This window comes from Ochotona princeps, chromosome 4, assembly GCF_030435755.1.
Source record: "Ochotona princeps isolate mOchPri1 chromosome 4, mOchPri1.hap1, whole genome shotgun sequence".
Taxonomy (NCBI): Eukaryota; Metazoa; Chordata; class Mammalia; order Lagomorpha; family Ochotonidae; genus Ochotona; species Ochotona princeps.
Window position 1 is genome coordinate 10,043,021 of NC_080835.1, and position 20,176 is coordinate 10,063,196.

General features: G+C 38.3%; 1 protein-coding gene across 1 annotated transcript; it reads right to left on the reverse strand.

Annotated features, from left to right (window-relative positions):
* Nucleotides 1-456: 456 nt before the first annotated feature.
* On the reverse strand, nt 457-19,236 carry LOC105941848 (high affinity immunoglobulin epsilon receptor subunit beta-like). Its single transcript, XM_012927099.2, has 7 exons — nt 18,946-19,236; nt 17,772-17,860; nt 13,167-13,310; nt 9,359-9,415; nt 5,036-5,155; nt 2,741-2,849; nt 457-723 (listed from the first exon to the last, which is right to left on the reverse strand). Exons 2-6 carry the CDS (start codon nt 17,844-17,846, stop codon nt 2,748-2,750), a joined length of 498 nt encoding a protein of 165 aa, XP_012782553.2. The 5' UTR covers nt 17,847-17,860; nt 18,946-19,236; the 3' UTR covers nt 457-723; nt 2,741-2,747.
* Between the last annotated feature and the right edge of the window lie 940 nt (nt 19,237-20,176).

Sequence of the window (20,176 nt, forward strand, 5' to 3'; positions counted from 1 at the left end):
GGCTTTGGGACCCTGCACCCGCGTGGGAGACCCGGAGGAGGTTCCTGGTTCCCGGCATCGGATTGGCGTGCACTGGCCCGTTGCGGCTCACTTGGGGAGTGAATCATCGGATGGAGGATCTTCCTCTCTGTCTCTCCTCCTCTCTGTATATCTGACTTTGTAATAAAATAAATAAATCTTTCAAAAAAAAAGAAATAGTGTTAGAGCTATCAGTTAAAACCTCTTCACAGGCAATGGGACTCTACAATTTATGATTTTCTTCCTTTTCACAATGAAATTGCTTCTTGAAATCATGGTGACCACATCACCTTGTCAATGTCAGATCTAGATTCTCTTGTAGAAACATGGAACTGATTCACACGTTTTCTCTTACACAAAAGTATCTCTGAACTCAGGTTGACCATCTTCACTCTGACATAAACTTAATGATAGGATCCCCATATAGAAAAAACATAGTCACATAGCTTCATTTTTATTAATTAAATGGGAGAAAAGAAATACTGAGATGGACTCAATTAGATAGGACTTCCATGAAGCATCTTGAACAGAATGAAGTTCTTCATTTGCCATTTAACTTTCCTCCTCGGTGGAGATAATGATGGTTCTTGAATATGTGTAGGAAAAGGATCTCCATCTGCCATGAGCCTGAGGTAAGTTGGATGTCGGCAAATTGATAATTAGCATGTTCTAAAATGAAGAACCATTAAGATTTTGGACAGCACTCTGGAAAGAATTATACAGGAATATTCTTGTCATTTTAAAATCAAGCTATGTGCTTTTGAAAGTTTTAGCTTCCTTTTCCTTCTCTCCCTTCCACCTTCCCTCCTTATTTCTCCCTTCTTTCCACTTCTCCCTCCCTCTCTCCCTCTGCCCTTATCCTTTTCCTTCCTTCCTTCCTTCCTTCCTTCCATTTTTGTTTCTGTATGTTGAAAGAAAAAGACAGCACTATACAACTTAATAGTCTCCAAGGTAAGGGTTGGTCATATAGAGTTAGTTTTCTACTCAAACGAAATTGTATTACTATGAAGTATAGTGTTGAATACCTAACAGCTTTTAAAAAGGTTTATCTAGCTTAGAGAAAGAGAGCTGCTGGTTTACTTCCCAGATAGATCCAGAGGCTGGGTCTGGGCCAGGTCAAAGTCAGGTGTCTGGTCCTCCATCTAGGTCTCTCTAGTAGATGTCAAGGAGTCAAGTATTGGAGACCGTCATCTGCTCCTTCTAGCGTGTGCATCTGCAGGAATCTTGAGTTGCAAGTTTAAGCAGGACTCAAACCTGAGTACTCCAGAGTGAGATGTATTTCAGCTGGAGGCTTAACTGTTGCAATTTTGCCTGCCCCATATCTGTTTTAATTTTATCTGGTCTGAGTAAGAAAACTGTTCTTGTGTGTTGGGCCTGTGTTCTTTGTCTTCACGGTATTCAGGGGTGAATTAAGATGGGACATTGGGGGAGTGCTATAGTGCAGCTCCACTTCCTAGCCAGCTCCCTGCTGATGTGTTTCAGAAAGCAGCAGAGGATTCCTCAAGTGCTGTGTCCCTGCACCTACATGGAAGAACAGGAGTAAGCTCCTGATTCCTCCCAGTTCTGACTGCTATGTTCATTGGGGGAGTGAACCAGAGGATGGAAGATCTTTCTATGTGTCCCCCTTCACTCCTCTGTTACTCTGCTTTTCAAATAAGTAAATACATCTTTATAAAGGGAATGAGACTCACAAGCATGAATGTGTGGAGTGTTTTTCTTTGCCTTTAACCAGAATGACATATATAAATAAAATACATATATACTTGGTTATAGGTTGAACATTTCAAAAAGCAATATTAGCTTTCTATTTTACTACTTTCCAAACTTTATTGGAAGATGGTTAGTTATCATTTAGTATTGGTAATAGACTTTCTACATCACAAGTCCTTTGGAATGACATCTAATTCCCATGTTTTAAAAGGTAAGAAATTTGGCAGAGCAAACAAAGATGCAGCCTCTCATTGACAAGAGAAAAGTGGAAAATCAGGATAACTTTACCTTCCTTCCTAATTAATATGATCAGATTAATTAAAAATAGAATTCATTCAAGGAAAGCTGCTTGCAAATTAAGATGGGGAATAAACTAAGCCATATTTATGGAAAGGTAAATAAATTGATGAGGGTGGGACATAGACTGTGGTGATGAGTAATGGGAAGTGGGACTGAGAAACTAGATAGCGTTACATTGTTACAGGAAATGAATATTGTGTTGCAACATCAGGCTCTTACGCTGTATGTGTGATATGAAGAAAAGGAGGACCAAGAATTCTAAAGCTGGATCTGTCCATTAGAGATTAAGCAGTAGTTGTGATTGAAGCAGAAAGTGAGTTTATTGTGGAAGGTTTGTGACATCTTTTCCAACTACCCAGTTGTGCCAAAATCTTGAGTTCTGAAGGCACTGAAGTGCTACAAGTTAACATCTTAAAATTTGTCCTCCCAAGTTTTGAGACTTAATGATGATTCCATATCCTTATACCTGGGAATAACCTCAATAGAAATTTTTGTTTTCAAGACATTGTCTGCTGAATGAAACAGACCTGAGTTAGAAATTATCATCAGTTGATGATAGAACCATGTCATGTAATGACAGTAAGTGCAGTGTTTCCAGTTATTTACAGTCACACTTTGGAGATGGCACTATTTATGTGCAACTCTTATCAAATAGGTTTCATGACAGAAATTGCTAGCTTCTAATTCACCAAGGGAGATGTGCAATACTCACTGCATTTTTAGCGTCTTGCACTTCTTGTCCAGCGTGTCACTTTAATTGACACCAGTAACTCCAAGAGTGTGAATAACAACAAATACTCTGTAAGGAGTTTACCACATGTCTGCATCCAAAAATAAATGTATGTTACTTACAAATATCTAAAGCTCAGTACTTTAACAAAAACATCATAAAAATGCAGGAACAAGAAGAGTAGAAAAACTACTCCTCACACCCTCTACTCTCAACAATTGAATATTTTCAAATATGTTCCTTGATCATAATGTTAATAACTGATAATCTTGAAGGTGGTAACTGAAAAATTTCAAGTAAATAACTAGAATGCGAACAACTTATTGTGTATTGCTTCCTTTTTTGTGGGGGCACTGTGGATAAGATCATCAAATGTTTACTGCAACCTATGAATCCCTAAGAAAAGGTAGAATTGAGATACTGATGCATTTCAGAAAGATAGAACTTATTTCTAAGGTAAGTATATAAAATTTGCCTTGTTATTAGGGAAGGACTCTAAGGAGAACTTAACAATGAAGGCAAACAAAGTTTGAATTTGTACTCTGAGTTTGATGCCAGGGTGTAGGTATCCAAGGCATGACTCTTTGTTTCTGATATTGTGACTCTTGACCCTAAGCCCCAGTTCACTCCTAGCCTCATAAGATAGTTGGACTGGGGACAAGAATACAGAATTGGCAATACTGGAAACCTTCCCTCTTCGGTACCTGAAGCGTTTCTGTGACAAGGCCACCATGGGCTGTTCGGATCAGTATCCAATAACAACACCTTTTAATGGCAACTAAACTGTGGCAACAGAAAGTATGGGCATGCTAATGGACCGCTGAGGTGCTCTAGGAGTCTATCATCTAAGGGTTTGTGGATGGTATTGAACCTCTGTTGCTTAAAGGGCTTGAAATCAACCTGTAAAGGGCATCAAGAGGATCCCGTTTCTTGCTCATATGAGCATTGGCAGCTCTAGGGACGTACTGGATAAACGAAGAGTTAATACCATAATTACATGATTGTCCAACCAAATTAGTTGTTGCTATTATGAAAATAGGACCTTCAGTGATACTATGATGTTTGTTTTATATAGCTTATTTGTTATGCCATTTTAAGATATCTATCAGTCATAAAATTTTAGCATTCCTTAAAGCACTAAAATGGTCCTTCGCTGTACCACTGGCTGGATTTCTGTTACGTTTCAATTTTGTGTGGTAGAATCATGTGCAATGTAGATAGTCCTTATGAGAGCAAATTCTATGCCAGTGACTCACTCTGTGATTCCCAAGCAAGTTACCTAACATTCATAAACCTGCTTCTTTATTCAATCGCGGATATAATTCCCTGAGGAAGTTTGTAGTGCCACTCACCATAAAAATCACTATTGAAGCTACACAGAAATAAGAATAATCCTGCACAAATGCAATCTGCTTTGGAACTAGCTAAGTGACTAAAATGTATGGGTTCTGAATTAAACAGCTTTCTGGTTTGGGTCAGGCATTTAAAAAACAGGTAATTTCCAAGGAGATTTAATTCAGAGAAGTTGGTTTATAGGCTTTGATCTCTGTCAAGTGCTGGGCAGGTAAAATAGTAGAATGATAGCAATCCAGTGGCCCCGGTGGTTTCAATTGCCATGCAATCTGCCTGGCACCTACTGCCACCTCTTAGCACTCCTAGCACCTTCTTTCCATGTCAGTAGCTCTACATAGGTATGTGCACATACAGTTAAGTGTGCCTGTATCCAAGATCCACATGAGCAGAAACTGACACAGAAGCACATGCATGGACATGCGTCAGTCAGCTTAGGCAGATCTGTTGACAGACTGAAGTACAAATTAGGCAGTGCAGAACACTCCGTGTTACTGTATACACATGGAAAACAAAGTATGCAGGCATTACAAATTACAAACCCATACAGAGTTCAGCTTTATTTTGTCCATCAACTGCACGACTGATATTTAATGTAAATCTTGGAGATACAAAAATATTTCAAGTCTTGCTTAATTTTTTAAGGTAGGTCCAGGATTAAATACCATGTTTTCTGAGACAAAGGACATCTATCAATACTTATAATACCTACTCTTTAGTTACTTGAGGTTTTGGGGAGTCCTAGGTTTAGAACACAACTTGTATCTTGAATCACATTTGTAATAGGTGAACATTTCAAAGGGTATGTTAACGATGAAGGTCATTTGTATGACTTGCATGATGCTTAAATACCTTGATCACTCTCCAAAGAATTTAATATATAATTTTAAAATTGTGAAGAAATTATCACAGACACATGACACTTACATGTACCCAAAGAGGTCTTCTTACACCAAAACTAACCAAAAAAATCTCGAATAAAATTATCAACACACCGATAGATGCAACAATAGCACTGATGATGTGCGTTGCTATTGTGTAAGTCGCCTGTAACAAATAAAAAGCATTTGGTTATGGATATACGCCTCACTAGTAGCTACAGTCACATAGAACAGTCACACAAATTCTGATCTTCCTAGAATATTAACACAATTCACCAGACTGAGCTACAGATTTTTCAGGTTGTTAAAAAAACAAGAATTTTGGAGATATTAATTCTAGCATGAATGTACTTATTTCTTCACAGACTGCCTATTGTGTGTTATGGAGAGCATGGTCTATTTTAGCAGCTAAAGATACAGAGAAAAATAACCTTAAGAAATTCTCAGACTATAGAAAAAGGCAAATGAATACAGATTAAGCATGAATAGACTGTGAAAAATGCTGGTAATAAAGGCAAATCAGATTATCAGAAAACTAATAGTCCAGTTTACTGGTATGGTTCATTTTGGAGCAGGTGCATGAATGGTGGGGAATTTTCTTGGAAAGACCTATGCTATCTAGCTGGCCTTTAAGATTTTATTTTGAAAATGGTGGAGAACTATGTGGTTAGAGGTGCTGACTGTGCTTTCATACCACACACTTATTTACTATCTACTCTAGATAATACATATATGTATAACATTGTAGAATTGAACTTTGTCCATATTTGATCAGTGATAAGTCATGGCACTATTGTTATTGAAGAGATTCTTCTTGTAGTTATTCCTTGTTTGATTTGTGTTAATGAATTTCCTAAAATCTGAGTTATCTTAAACTAACTGGATTCTAAAATCAATTTTATGCAAAAAGTATACATTGACCTAAAATACTACTACATGTTGTACACCAATATTAATTGATTTATTCTGTTTGAACAAATACCCCTTAGTGAAAGAAAAACAAATGAAATAAAGACTAATTAATTCATTTTATAACATCAATATGCAACATTTTACGTAATTAATTGTAGTATTAAGTGTAATTCTATGTTTAAAATAAAGTATTTGGTGAATTTCAGTTATCTGGACAAATGATTATACCAAAAACCATTAAATGGTTTTCATGTTCCCTCTGAAATCATTTAATTGAATATTAAGGGCTTATTTTTTGTTCTAAAGGCCTATGTTTCTGATATTAAGCTAATAGCACCCTGCTTTGAATACTGCAGTGCTGTAGTAAGTTTTAAAGTCAGGAAGGAATCTGACAATACGTGCCTTCGAACTTGAGTTTTAATTTCTTGTTTGCTTAGAGTCTCAAAGTCAGCCAGAAGTAATGGAGTGTGCTCTTCATATTTCTCAAGATTTGCATAGGGTAGCCTTTTACGTATGTTAAGCTCTTTCTTTTTAAGATGATTTAGACATGAGGAACTGAACATTTTTATGGGGAACAGTACACTATCTGTACGCACATGTATACAATGTAAACCCATAAATTCATACATTAGTATTTTATTATCTTTATGTTAGAACCCATCAGCTTCTCTCTTCCTATTTTTTATACAGTATAAATACATTTCTATGAAAAATGGTTGCCTACCTGTGCTGTTGAACATTAGCACCTATTATTCTATATAATTATTATTTTTAAAAATTTATTTTGAATTTTTGAATTTTGTGGTACAATTTCGTGTAGACTGGGATTCCCTCCCAACTCTCACCCTCAACAGATTTTCCCCATGTTGCTACAATAGTATAGTCCTTCATAAGGAGTCATAATTCCATCAGTCTCTTATTTAAGTGTGCCCCAATACATATAATTATTTTGATACCCGTTACTCAGCATCCTTCTATCTTCTCTTGTCTCACCCCCTCTAACAACCATGAGTCTAAGACTAAGATCTGATCAATATTAGTGTGTTTTATAAACTTTCACATGCAGGAGAATATGCAGTAACGGTCTTCCTGTTATGGATTGTTTCACTTAACATGAATGTCTTTGGTTCTATCCATGTTGCTGAAAATGTCATGGTCACATACTTTCGTACACTTTAATAATATTTCATTATATGTACATATATGTGCATATATATATCACATTTTCTTTACTTTGAATAATTTTAGATCTCCAAGAAGTTTCAGAACTCTTCAAAGCTTTTCATGATTGTCTAATTACTCAGAAATTCCTTTGAAATTTCTGATTTGGTCTTTCCTGAATCCATAGCTCCATCCAGCCATTCTATTGCCAGATTGATAGTGTACAAGCCACCTAGTGCTGTGGTTTTTTTAAAAAAATTTGAGCTGAAATTGTGTTAAAGCAATAGTTACATATCTTAGGATCAGAGAGCTTTCAGTTCACAAAGTAGTGAGCTGTGCTCAGAGGATGTTGCTTTTATGCCTCGCATTGGGGACCTGGGATGGGTGGGAGGCTGGGTTGGGCTTCTCTCTTTATCTCCCCCCTTACCTCAAATACAGAAAAAAGTAATAATTTGGAAACAATAGTCTTACCCACTTTCCTGTAGCCCTTGACGCTCTGTGCCATGGCCAACTAGGTAAAGATTATCAAAATAAAATAATTACAGAAAAAGATGTTGCTTCTAACAGAGCATCAAGGGATCTCAATCCTACCTGTTTTATTCTTCCTCTCTCTCTCTGTAACTTTGATTTTCAAATAAATAAATCAATCTTTAAAAATGGAAGAAAAGGGGGGCCCACATCGTGGTATAGCAGATAAAGTTGCCATATGGACGTCTGTGCTCCAGCTGTTTGTTTCTGATCCAACTCCCTCCTGATGATCCGGGAAAAGCAGCAGAGGGTGGACAAAGTGCTTGGGCGCCATGTGGGAGAACTGCATGCAGCTCCTGGCTCCTTAGTTCTGGCCACTGTGGCCAGAGAATGGAATATGCATATCTCTGTTTCTCCCTCTCTGTAACTCTTTCAAATAAAATTTTTTTTAAAAGATTTTATTATTATTGGAAAGCCGGATATACAGAGAGGAGAAGAGACAGAGAGGAAGATCTTCCATCCGATGATTCACTCCCCAAGTGAGCCGCAACGGGCCGGTACGCGCCGATCCGAAGCTGGGACCAGGAAGCTCTTCCAGGTCTCCTACGTGGGTGCAGGGTCCCAAAGCCTTGGGCCGTCCTCGACCGCTTTCCCAGGCCACAAGCAGGGAGCTGGATGGGAAGTGGAGCTGCCGGGATTAGAACCGGCGCCCATATGGGATCCCGGGGCTCCCAAGGCGAGGACTTTAGCCGCTAGGCCAAGCCGCCGGGCCCTCAAATAAATTTTTAAAAAGTCTTTTACAAAACTGATATAAGTCCTCTGAGTTGACTGTCATACTTATTTCAGGCTTTTCGTGGATCTCGTGTTGATGAGCTGGAGAACCTCTAAGGAAACATCTCTGAACTCTTGCATTTTTCTGAGGCTTTAGTCATATCTCTAAATGAAAATTCCCAAAAGTTTTTCTGTGTATTTTACGCATGTTGGTGTCCTGGAAATTAGTATTAGTTGTTTTGCTAGTATGTTCTCCAGTTTTCTATTAATGAATTAACAGAATTCCTTACTCAGCCATTTCAGAAGTTTGTCTTCTTACATTAATGTAAATCAGAATAATCGAAACCCTCACACCTCACATGCAAAGTCTATCACACAATTAAAAGTTCCTCAGAAGTGAAGTGCCAAAAAGGGCATCTGGTCATTTCAAGAAAATTACATTTGCATGTCAAATCTGCCATTTTAACTGTAGAATTTATCAATAGAAATACAACTTTTTGATTAACCTTATATATTTGAATTGTTATTTTTAATTTTAAATTCTATATTTTAAAAAAGATTTATTATTATTATTTCTTTATTTGGAAGGTAGTTACAGAGACAGTGGAGATACAGAAGGAGATCTGCCATCCGGTGGCTCACTCTCCAGAGGGCTGCAAAGGCCAGACCCAGGCTGGTCCAAAGCTGGAACCAGGAGCTTCTTCCTGGTCTCCTGCTGGAGGACTAGGGCTATCCTCCCTTGGAAGTTGGATTGGAACTGGAGACCCTAGGGGATGCCAATGCCATAGGTGAAAGCTTAGCCTGCCACACTACTGCACTGGTCTCTATTTGAATTATTTTTACTATTAATGAAACATAATGAAGGTTCAGTCGTGGTGGTGTAGCCTTTTAAGGGGGATGAGAAGGTGAAATAGCAACTTATGTTCCTTGTATTTTTAAAGTCCATCCTTTAAAATTTTGGGATATATTTCTGGTGACACAAACCACAATGCTGGCTTCTTATTAACTTTTATTCAGCCAATCCAGCTCTAGGGCAGCTAAGAGCATTCTGACTTACCACTATTCTTGAACCAGTCCTCTCTGCTAACACTGCAAAGAATCCTGAAATACTAAACTAAAAAAAAAACAGAGAACACTTTCATTAGCATTAAGTCATACTTTTTTAGTACAAACACATTAATAATAAGAGAGTTCTGAAATACTGAAATGTAAAAAAAAAATACCATCTTATTTCTTTACTGAGATTATTGGGAATAACAACCAGGGAACGATTGTAAGCTTTATAGAGATGGAAGAAATCTATGAAGCGTTTGGCCACTAATGCAAGCCATCTGTTGGGAATGGAGTTTTTGGGATATCTTGAAGTTACTTTGTGGAAGAAAGAGCTTGGATAGAAAATTCACCTAGTTTTTGCTGACCATAATTTATTGAACCCATAAGGTAAACTACAACATGATATAGTTGATGATTTAATGTTCAAATAGTTTTCATACACGAAAATATCTTGGAAAATATCATTGAGAAAATGTTCAAGCCTCAGCTCACTCATTTAGATGTAAGGATCAGAGGATATATCTTCCATGAGCAATTAATTTTAAGAAGTTCCATCATTTCCTGACCCCTGTTAGAAAGATGGAAGTTGAAGTGTATCAGAAATTTATTTTTTCCTCATCGGCATATCTTTAAAAAATACACTTATTTATCTGAGATCGGGGAGGGTATGGCAAGGGAGAAAAGGTGAGAGGTAAAGAGATAGGGAAGCATGGAGAGGGAGATTATATCTTCCCCAGATGCCCACAGTGATGGGGGTAGGACCTGGGAAGAAATGGCAACCGGAAAATGTAATCCAGGTCTCCCATGTGGGTGATAAGAACCCAGTTACTTTAGCTGTCCCCACTGCCTGCAGGATCTACACTAGCAGGCTGTGGAGCCAGGTACTGAGAGCAGTGCTCTCTTATGAGGTGCTGGCATATTCCCTTCTAGGTTAGATGCCTGCTTCCCATTGGTGCAATATTCTTTTCTCAGAAAAGTGGAAACAGTAACGTGCCAATGCTAAATAACATTTTGGAGCCAGAGGATTTGAGTTCCTTTCACTTTGCTTTCTCTGTTGCAATCTAGCTTTGCTTTGTCATTGGTGCAGCAGGTGTTCATATTTTATACAGCATTCTGTTACTGTGGTGTGTTGCACATGTGCATTGTTTGTGTTAAATCTGTCACTTCCACCACAGCTAAGATTTTAATTACATTTTCCAAAATAGTGTATAGTTCCTGATTAAAACTGGACAGAGTAAAACCTTGGGTGCTAGTTGGGAGGCCAAAGGGGGAAGCAAAAATTGCTACTGTCGTGAGGACATAGTGATCAGACATGGTGACTATGACTCCATTTTTTTTTAATGTGTTCTTCTTCCTGTGTCTTCCAGAGGCAATATTTGAGTTTTCTTTATGGACTTATTAGACTGAATTACCATTTCAACTCATCTATCCATACTAGCACTTTTGGTAACAGCAGGAACATTTATTGACTGTCTTTAGGATTCTCTAACTCTCCTTTCCTTATTTCCTCTTCTCCAGAAACACATTTTGTAGGCTATGATTCTCATAATGCTATAATTCTTTTACATGCTTTCTTTACAAAAATCTGAAATTGATGAAAGCCAGGACTTTATAACCAGGTCCAAAATTCAGACAAACAGCAGGCATTACAGCTTTTAGTGCTTTCTGTTGTAATATCTACTTCAGTGTATGTTACTTAAGATCTTTCCTAGAACTCTGAAATGGATTTCTACCATTTTTTAGATTCTTATAGAAACTATTCTACAGTAGCCAAAGACTACTGTTTTTCCTGTTTTTCCTTAGTATCTTGGCCTTTCTTCCTTCGCTTTCTTCATCCAAAGAAAGCCTGTTAGAAAAATGAAAAGCTTAAAAACCTAAAAACCATCAGAAAAACCTTCTACCAGAATAATGTTTACAATTTTAATCATGATTGTAGACAAACTGCTATAGCTACTGACTTAATGTTGTTAAGGCTTTTCCATGAAGTACAAAATGAGTACGTGCACCTAATTCCCACATGCTGCTCTGCTTCAGATGAAAAATTCATTAAAGACTTCAAAGGGGGGGGGTGTTTAAGCAATAATAGCTTAAACACTTTTATAGTTGGATCATAAGTTGTCTCAAACATTTCCTAAATTTATGAAGGGCTCTCAAAGAGGATTTAGGGAACAGAGACCAGTTTGTGTGCACATGATTGGGAAACCAGCAATGGAACAAGGAAAATCTTGATTCCTCTTGAAGCTAAACTATTTGTAATACTTCCATTTTCTCTACTAGTACTTCTAATCTTGTCAGTCCTGGCTGATGTTTTGCAAGACAAACATGGCACCCACTGAAACCATGTGACAAGAATGTCCTGAAACTTGTAGCTTGAAATCACTCCCCAAGAAATTCCCATCATCTTTTTCTCCTATGTAGTTTATAATCTTCTAATACATTACTCTTTGCTGGCATAAATGCTCCATAAGGCCTAAGATCTTTGTTTTGTTCATTGATGTGTACCAGGCACTCAGAACAGTACCTAACATACAGTGAACATGTAATAAATATTGGATGAGTGCTCAAGTTTCAGATATATCATTATTGCAATGGCTTCACTAGGGCTTTTGTCAACGTCAAGGGCATACATTTGCTACCTTTCTTTTATTATATCCTCTTTTAAGGACATTAGAATTTCATTCTTTCTGTCAGATACAATAAAGGTTAGTTTTGAAATCTATGTTGAAATTTTCAGATTCTTCTTGGACCAACGGAACAAAATCATTTAAGTTCATTTCCCCCTTTACATGTTCTACATATCCCAGTATTTCCTCAACAGTTATGCTTCGTTATCTTGTTTCAGTAATAAATTATGCCATGAAGGTAACTGAATAATAATAGACCATTTTCTGTTTCTCCAGAAAGTTACTTATGCATCTCACTGTTGTTTCTTATACCTAAGTAGAACATGGAAGAAACCCTTTAGAAAATTAGACTCTTAGCCCTGACACAATGGCTCAATGGCTACTTTCTCACTTTGCAAGTGCCAGAATCTTATATGGGTGTTGGTTTGTGTTCTGACTGCTCCACTTTCCATCCAGTTCCCTGTTTATAGTCGGACAAAGCAGTAGAGGATGACACAAAGCTTTAAGACCCTACATCCAATTAGGAGTCCCAGAAAAGCTCTTGGCACCTGGCTTCTGGCTTCGGATTGACTCAATTCCAGCCATAGTGGCTATTTGGGGAGTGAACAGGCAGATGGAAGCTCTTTCTCTCTGTCTCCTCTCTGTAAATCTGATCTGCCTTTCCAATACAAATTAATAAATCTTTTAAAACAATAGAATCTTGGGTGAAAGATTATTGTGAATCTAAGATTTTTTTTATATTGATAGAGTCCATTTTAGCTAAATGTAACAGCGAGTTCCTCAAGAATAAGGACAGTGCATTGTTAGTGTTCCTCTTCCTCTTCTTTTTTTTTTTTTTCCAAAAAAGATTTATTTGAAAGAGTGACTAAGAGGGAACACATGAAAACTTTTCAACCTCTGTTTCATTCTCTAAATGGTCAAAACTGTGCCAGGCCAAAGCCTGGAGCCAAGGACTCCAACCTGGTCTCCCACATATGTGTTACCTATAGTAGTATCTTCTAGAGACTTTCCAAGCGTATTAGCAGAAAGCTTGATTGAAAGAAGTACAGCATCAACTCAACCAGCACTTCAGCTTGGGAAACTGGTATCACAGCAGCTAGTTAATCAACTGTGCCACAATGCTTGCTTAGAAATAATAGTTATATATAATAAATAATTAATGAATAACAGAGTAGATGATATACTCACAATACAAGCTGACCAAAAGGGGTATCCTAGTAATGTTACTATAGGAAGAAATGTTGCTTCAAATATCATCAGTTGTGAGACCAATAAATTCACCCAGAGCAATCCCAAGCAGTGAAGACTGATACCAGTCATCAGTTGTATGGCCTGGAAGAAAAAATATCATTAATCATTTGCATTCTAAAATATCCTTGACAGAAACATACTTCAAGAAAAACAAAGTTGGAGAAAGACTAAACAGAATTTCCGGGTTCCGTACATTCAATGGAAATGAATAGATCTTAATATTTCAGGGTCATTGCAGATACAATGACTCCAGGAGTCCAATCCTGGTACTTATGTCATGGTTAGAGTGGTGAGAACACTGTACCACACTTTGGTTCTTGCATGGAGTCTTCCCAAAATAAAGGAGCTTTCATCATCCCTGGATTGGGGAGCTGCCATGTAATTGTCTTGGCTACAAGGTCTGCCAACCAATTTACTTTGACTCTTGTTTTCTGTGGGATATTACCATTGCTGCTTGTGAAAAGAAGATCAAGGACAGCAGCCTGTCAAGATCCTGGTGATATTTAATAGGAAATCCGCTAGACATGAGAAAGTGTCTCTCATTCCAATGGGCAAGCAACATGAGGTATATTTAAGAGTTGTATAGATGTTAATCGACTTTCCCTTTGCTCAGCTTGAGGGCTCTCATGCTGAGCTATCAGCCCTGCCGATAGACATTTATACCTAGAGGAGGAAGAGAATTAATGGTTCATTCTAGGGTGTAAGTTGCATATCTTGCTCAGTGGGTTCCTTGTTCTAGGGCTTGCGTCTTTAATTCTTCTCTCATTCTTCTAATCTCACCCGTCCCCATCTTACATGACATGAAACGTTCACAAACCTTCTACAGCATACTTATTCCTTCATTTCCTCAATCCAACTGTTTTTTGCATCAAAATCCTCTTTCTTAAACTTACTTCATCACAAATGCATTCCCATGCTTAAAAGTTCCTTCACAACTTTGTTTCGTAATTACAGAGTTGGTTCTCAAACTTTGTGATTTTGTAGCCCTCTCTATTAGGAAGCAGAGAAGAGCCTTACTGCTTTGTGATATTTCCTCAGTAGGGATAAAAAAAAAATTTGTCCATATATTACAGAACAATGGTCTGAAGATGGGTGTATTTTAGGTTTCTATACAAGGACTATTGAAAGAAATGTAGTCTGGCATGGCAGCTGTAGATCATACTTGCCCTGGGTTACCTATATCTGTGGATTGATTCCTGTCTCAACCAAGGAAGGCATAGAGTCTGTCCTGGGGCTATAATGATGATGGCTCCTATTTGAGCCATGCTTCCCTCCACAGCGGAATTGGGCTCTCACATGTGATTACACAGTCATGTGCGAAAAGCAGATTCCTACAGATACAATGAAGAGGCCAAGAGAAGCACCTGATCAAAATACCTCTCATGGTTGTCCAAACAGAGGAGGAGAGGCCCAGACTGGAGGAGAGGCCTGAATATGTGGCTCCAATGACCTGGAGGAAGTCTATCTCCCTCCTTTTACCACTAAGATTACTTTGGAGTCCTAGATGTCAATGGAAGTCTGGGATGGGGCTGAGCTGGGGAGTACTAGGTCCCTTCAGCCCATTGCACCCGTTTTGGGGAAGGGATCTGGTCCAAGGGTCCCTAACCTTCAGGGATAGTCTGCTTGTCAATGATCTTTTTCACAGATAGGACAAGGTGGTGGAGGCCTTTCCTTCATATGAGGGGATTCTTTTTTTGAAGTGCCTTAGTTGACCACAACCAAAGCATTTGGGAGCCACCGGGGAATCTCATCATCAGTGCAGCTGGCAGCCACCCATGCCCCTAGCTTTTTCTCTCTTCTCCCATTGTTGCTTGTTTTCCTGATCTTGACTCTAAAATTTCAAAGGGGTGATCTTTGGGAGACTAGCTAGGGAAGTTTCAGGTCCTGTAGCTAACTTTTGAAGCATTCTTTTAATATCTGAAACATACTGAGTGATGAATTTGTTTTTTGTTTTTTCTTTCCAGGATTCCAGTATTTTACATGTTAGATATATTATGGTCTCACATATCCCTGAGGGTCTGTTACTTTATTTTTATGGTATAAATTGGACAATTTTCTTTGTTCTACCTTTGACTCCATTGATTCTTCTGTGTTTCCTGTACTGTACATTCAAAGTTCCTATTGGTAAGTAATGCTTGGTCCTGCCATTTTTTTTTTGCAAGAAATCCTATTCTGTGTTTCAGATTTCGGTTGTATTTTTTATTTGGAGATTTTTTTTTTGCCTTCACATTCTCTCATGATGCTGTCTATATGAGAAAGGATTAATATCCAGGATCTATAAAGAGCTCAAGAAAAATCAGTAACAACAAAAGAAGCAATCATTTTTCAAAGGATGAAATACAAATGGCATACACCTGAAAAGATGCTTAGGATCACTAGTCATTAGGGAAATGCAAATAAAAACCACAATGAGGTTTCACCCGATTCCAGTTAGAATGGTTATCATCCAAAAATAAAAAAAATAGCAAATGCTGGTGAGGAGTAGGGAAAATGGTATCCACCCTAGTGCACCTTTGATGGGAACGTGAACCTGTTCACCATTATGGATAACAGTATGGAGAGTTCTTAGAGATCTGAAAATAGATCTATCTACCTTATGACCCAGCCATTCCACTCCTGGGAATTTATCCAAAGAAAATGAAATCAGCATATGAAAAAGTTGTCTGGGGCTAGCCTATAAGCTAATTCTCTGCCTGCAGCACTGGCACACCATGGGAACTACTTCTTAGCCTGTATTGCTCCATTTCCACTCCAACTCACTGCTTAGGATTAAGATGTTGGTTTCTAAGGGCTGTGGGGTGACAATGTGAGGGGTTATTGTTGACTAGGTAAGGGTTTGTTTTACAAGCAGGTAGACATCCTGGGAATGGATGGTGGAGATCATAGCACAACAGTATAGATGCACTCAGTGCCACTGAACTGCACAATTTATGAATTTTTCCCATAAATGTAAAATGATACTATTGAAAATGCCATTTGTTTAAATATTTTCTAATTCAGTGCTGAAAGGGCATGGAGACAAAGGCTTGTTATGCCTAGGTGGTGGTGAAAGATTACATTCCTTTTCTGCCTGTAGCTGACATATAGAGCAGAGTGGTGACAGTATATGCCTGGGTGGGGATGGACATTCAAGATCCTTGGGAAAGGGAAGGGATACCTTGGGACAGCCAAGCAGAGATCTAGGATTCTGGATGCCCTTTGATTGTGGAGGTGGGGTAGGGCAATAGTATTCCTTTCTGTTTGTCCAGGGTATGACAGTTACTATCCAGATGTTTTATGTATCTCCAGGATGCCCTTTTCCTCGGTCTTATTGAATACAATGAGCTTTCATTAGGGCTCTTTTTCTTGATAATATTTTGGGATTGTTAGCTTCTTGAGTACTAAGTTTGAGGAAAAAAAGCAATAAAAAGAAAACCCAGGCATCTTATGTCATTACATGTCATTCTTTGAGTTTCACATTCCTTAGGGCTTTTTCTTCTTTGTCTTTAGTTTCCAAAGTCACCTTCTCCCTCCCTCCCCAGCCTCTCCATAAGGACTTTTTTTCTCATCAATTTTCATATAATATTAATTCAAAGAGAATAAATTGAATGTAGTTCAGAAACACAGTTCTACAATGATGATGATACTTACCCAGAGTTTGGTGTTAATTAATGTTAGAATTATAGAGAAGTGAATCTACTCTATCTTGTCAGGATATTTATCGGATAATACCCAAACCGGATGCCAATTTGAACGATGTAAGATACCACTATGAAGAGAGTAATGATTTATTTACCCTCAGGTATCACTTCCACTATTCCTCTCAAATTCCCAGGACACATAGGTGGATAAAGATCTTAAGAATTCAGATCTTTAGCACTGTAACATTGGGAATGAAGAGAGGAAATCCTGGGCTCTTTGCTTGATTGATGTAAATCTCTTATTACGATTGTGGCAGAGGATTATGTAGGTCTCAAGTAAATATGGGGAATAATATATCTGAAATGTCGAAAATTTTTCTTGAATTTTGATCTTGCTGGTGTGACTCCCAATAATCTGGCAGCAGCATCCAACACAATGGGTGGATAATGCAACAAAATAAGTGGACACACGCCATATTAGTGGATTGGCTGATAAAATAGTGGGTTGTCTGCAGAATGGTGTGGAAAGCATAGTCCTTTCTTGGTCACTGTCCATCCAGCTCTATGGTCTGTAGCTTCTGAATGTGGCCTCCACAATCTGATGATCTCATTTAGGATCATGTCATTATCAGCTTAGATTGAAATCATTTCTTGATGTGAAAGAGATTTTTTTCTGTTAATTTCTAGACTCAGGGGATATTTTCTGAGGTTGTAAGTGGGCTGTGATGGTGCCAGTTGCATGATTTTTGATTTATGATACACTGTGTGTGTGTTTGTGTGTGCACGCGCGCATAAACCACAGATACCGTGTGACCATTTCAGGACATTTTGTTGACTCTCCTGCATTCGAGGAGTTCATAACACAGGTGGTTACAGAGTCTTCCCTTGCAACAAGGTAGCCATTATTCACTCAAGTTCTTACCCCCAACATTCTTGTTTCCTCTCGTAGCACCATGCCAGATGTTGGGGGTAGGTTTTGCCTTGAATCTTGGAACATGTCTCACTAAAATACTATAGAAAAATAAGACAATAAATGTATTTCATTTGTATAGGAAAACATAGAAGTAAATAATATTGGTTGCTATGTTTCAGTTAGAATGTAGTGGCTGCCCCAATTCCACCAGTTCCTCTAGAAATTACCCATATCCCCACATTCACAAAATCAGAATAAAAAGGGTCATAGTTTATTTTCTTCCTCATTCTAGTTTTCTTCCAAATGAAAGTCTGGTTCAGGGATTCTTACTGGAAGAACTCATGTCACCTACCTACACTAGCTTAATAGAAGGCTGGAAAACAAAGTGTGTATTTCTTTGTAATGGTGGGCTTCGTAAGTTAGGGTCCAATAAAACGGGAAGGGTGTTTAATAGGCAAGAAAATGACGAGGCATCGATAGCTTTGATTAAAACCGTGACCACTTTTCCTTTTGTATAATTACATATCAATCTTGTACACTTCTTTTTCTGGAGAATTATTTCTTGATCTCTGATGACTGCAACAGATGTGAACATCTAACTCATGCTAGGATCATGGTATTCTCTTTCCAAGACTTTTTGACTTGTCTCTGGTGATATATAGAAACGTTGGGCTGTGACATTGGCCTGTTCTAATCCGACAGAACAGCAGAGGAAGGATCTTTTGAGCTTGAGAACAGAGAGGGCATTCAGCTGAAAGCAAAAGTTGGAGAAGGAGGAGTCCCAGATAATTTTCTATGTAAAGGTTCTTTTGGATTTCTTGCTCACATCTTCAATTTACACTACGTAAATATACCTGTTTGTTACAGTACATATACATCAGTGTTGCTAAAACTAGTAAGGGGTAATTTCTGTCTCTTAAAAAAATTTTTGTTTAAAATACATTTACTTAATTTTTCTCACGTGGCTTTGATGATCTATTCTCCAAGTCTCCAATATGTGATGGCTCTTCTTTTTCAGTTTCTTACCTATAACTATATTTGAAGTTCTGATCTTGATTACAAATTTTCCATCTGAACCCTGAACCCATAAGGCTTCATTCAAGTGACCCTTCAAATGGCCTACTCACCCCGAAACTGAGGAAATAATAGAGAGGAAAGAATCAAACTTGAGTTCAAATCTTACCAGTTACTAAGTGACCTAGTCCATAATGTTGACTCTTCCAGAGCTTCTTTTCATGGCACCACAAAATAAAGTGATTGAGGAGCCCGCAGAGAACTGAAACTCAAATAGCCCAGGGCCATGGATGCCTACGCTGACTTGACCACGGGATCAGATGGCTGTGTCCCGTAGGTGGCGATCTTAGCTCCAGTTCCTGTGACCCTGGGAGGGCAACAATTTGCCGGTGGACACCGCTTCCTTGATGGTGCCCGTCATTCCCCCTTCAGGGTTCCAACGCGGTTGTGGCTAACAGCGCAGGCTACAAAGGGCGCCGCACGAGGAGACCCACGAGGATCCCGGCGGGGTGGGGGCTTCGGAACTTTGCTGAGCCTGCTAGGTCAGGAGTGTGTGGGGATGTGGAGCTAATTTTCCAGATGGCTGCTTCTGTGTCAAACAAATGTGCTCCTCATTTTTTTTGTCAATTTCAACCTAAATGTCTCCTTGCTACAACAGAGGCAACTGTCTACACTGCCTTGTAGGCTCTTGATATCACCTACTTATTTCCTAGTGCTTATTTCCCAAACTTCTTTTAAATAATTGTTTAAAACTTACACATCATTTTTTATCTTCATCTAGTTCTGTAAAAGTACAGGTCTTATCCATCATACTTGCATTCAGAGCCTAAAACAAGAGTGGATACCCAGGTGTATGCTAATTGAATATAAGGAACAAAGATTTATATATGATTTCAGGACCTTTTTTTTTTTTTTTTTTGGTCAAAATAGAGGTGATGTGGCCGGATAGTACTGAAAGTATGTCTAAATATGTTTGTAATGTGAACCGAAAGTATGCCATGATAAAAATAATATATTAAAAATATAAGATAGGACAGTGGGTGTGGAACACAGGCAGGAGGTTAGGGCTGGGTGAAAAATATCACCATGCTCCTAAATCAGCATTGTGAAATGCAGGGAACTTATTTTATAGAAATAAGTTTAAAAAGAACATTATTATAAATTACAGGAAAAGTTAATCTAATAATTATGAAAACAGGTTGCTGTTTTTACCACCTTATCTATTCATTTGGATTTGCACCACTTTCCAGTTTTATACCTTATTTCATGTGGATGTTTTTCTTTGAGCTTTCTCCCAGGGGAATGTCATTTGCATGTACCATCTCAATAATTACTCCAAAAGCTGAATGTCCGCCTTAGAACTAAGGAGCCAGTGTTGTTGGCCTGTGATGCTGGCATTC

Bases quoted from the DNA above. Each gene is read 5' to 3' on its own strand.
- LOC105941848 (XM_012927099.2), bottom strand. From the start codon at position 17,846: ATGTTCCAAGATTCAAGGCAAAACCTACCCCCAACATCTGGCATGGTG. The intron at 13,311-17,771 runs GTAAGAACTTGA...TTTTTCTTCCAG, and splicing joins AGGAAACAAGAATGTTGGGG to GCCATACAACTGATGACTGG. The intron at 5,156-9,358 runs GTAAGTCAGAAT...TATTTGTTACAG, and splicing joins GGACTGGTTCAAGAATAGTG to GCGACTTACACAATAGCAAC.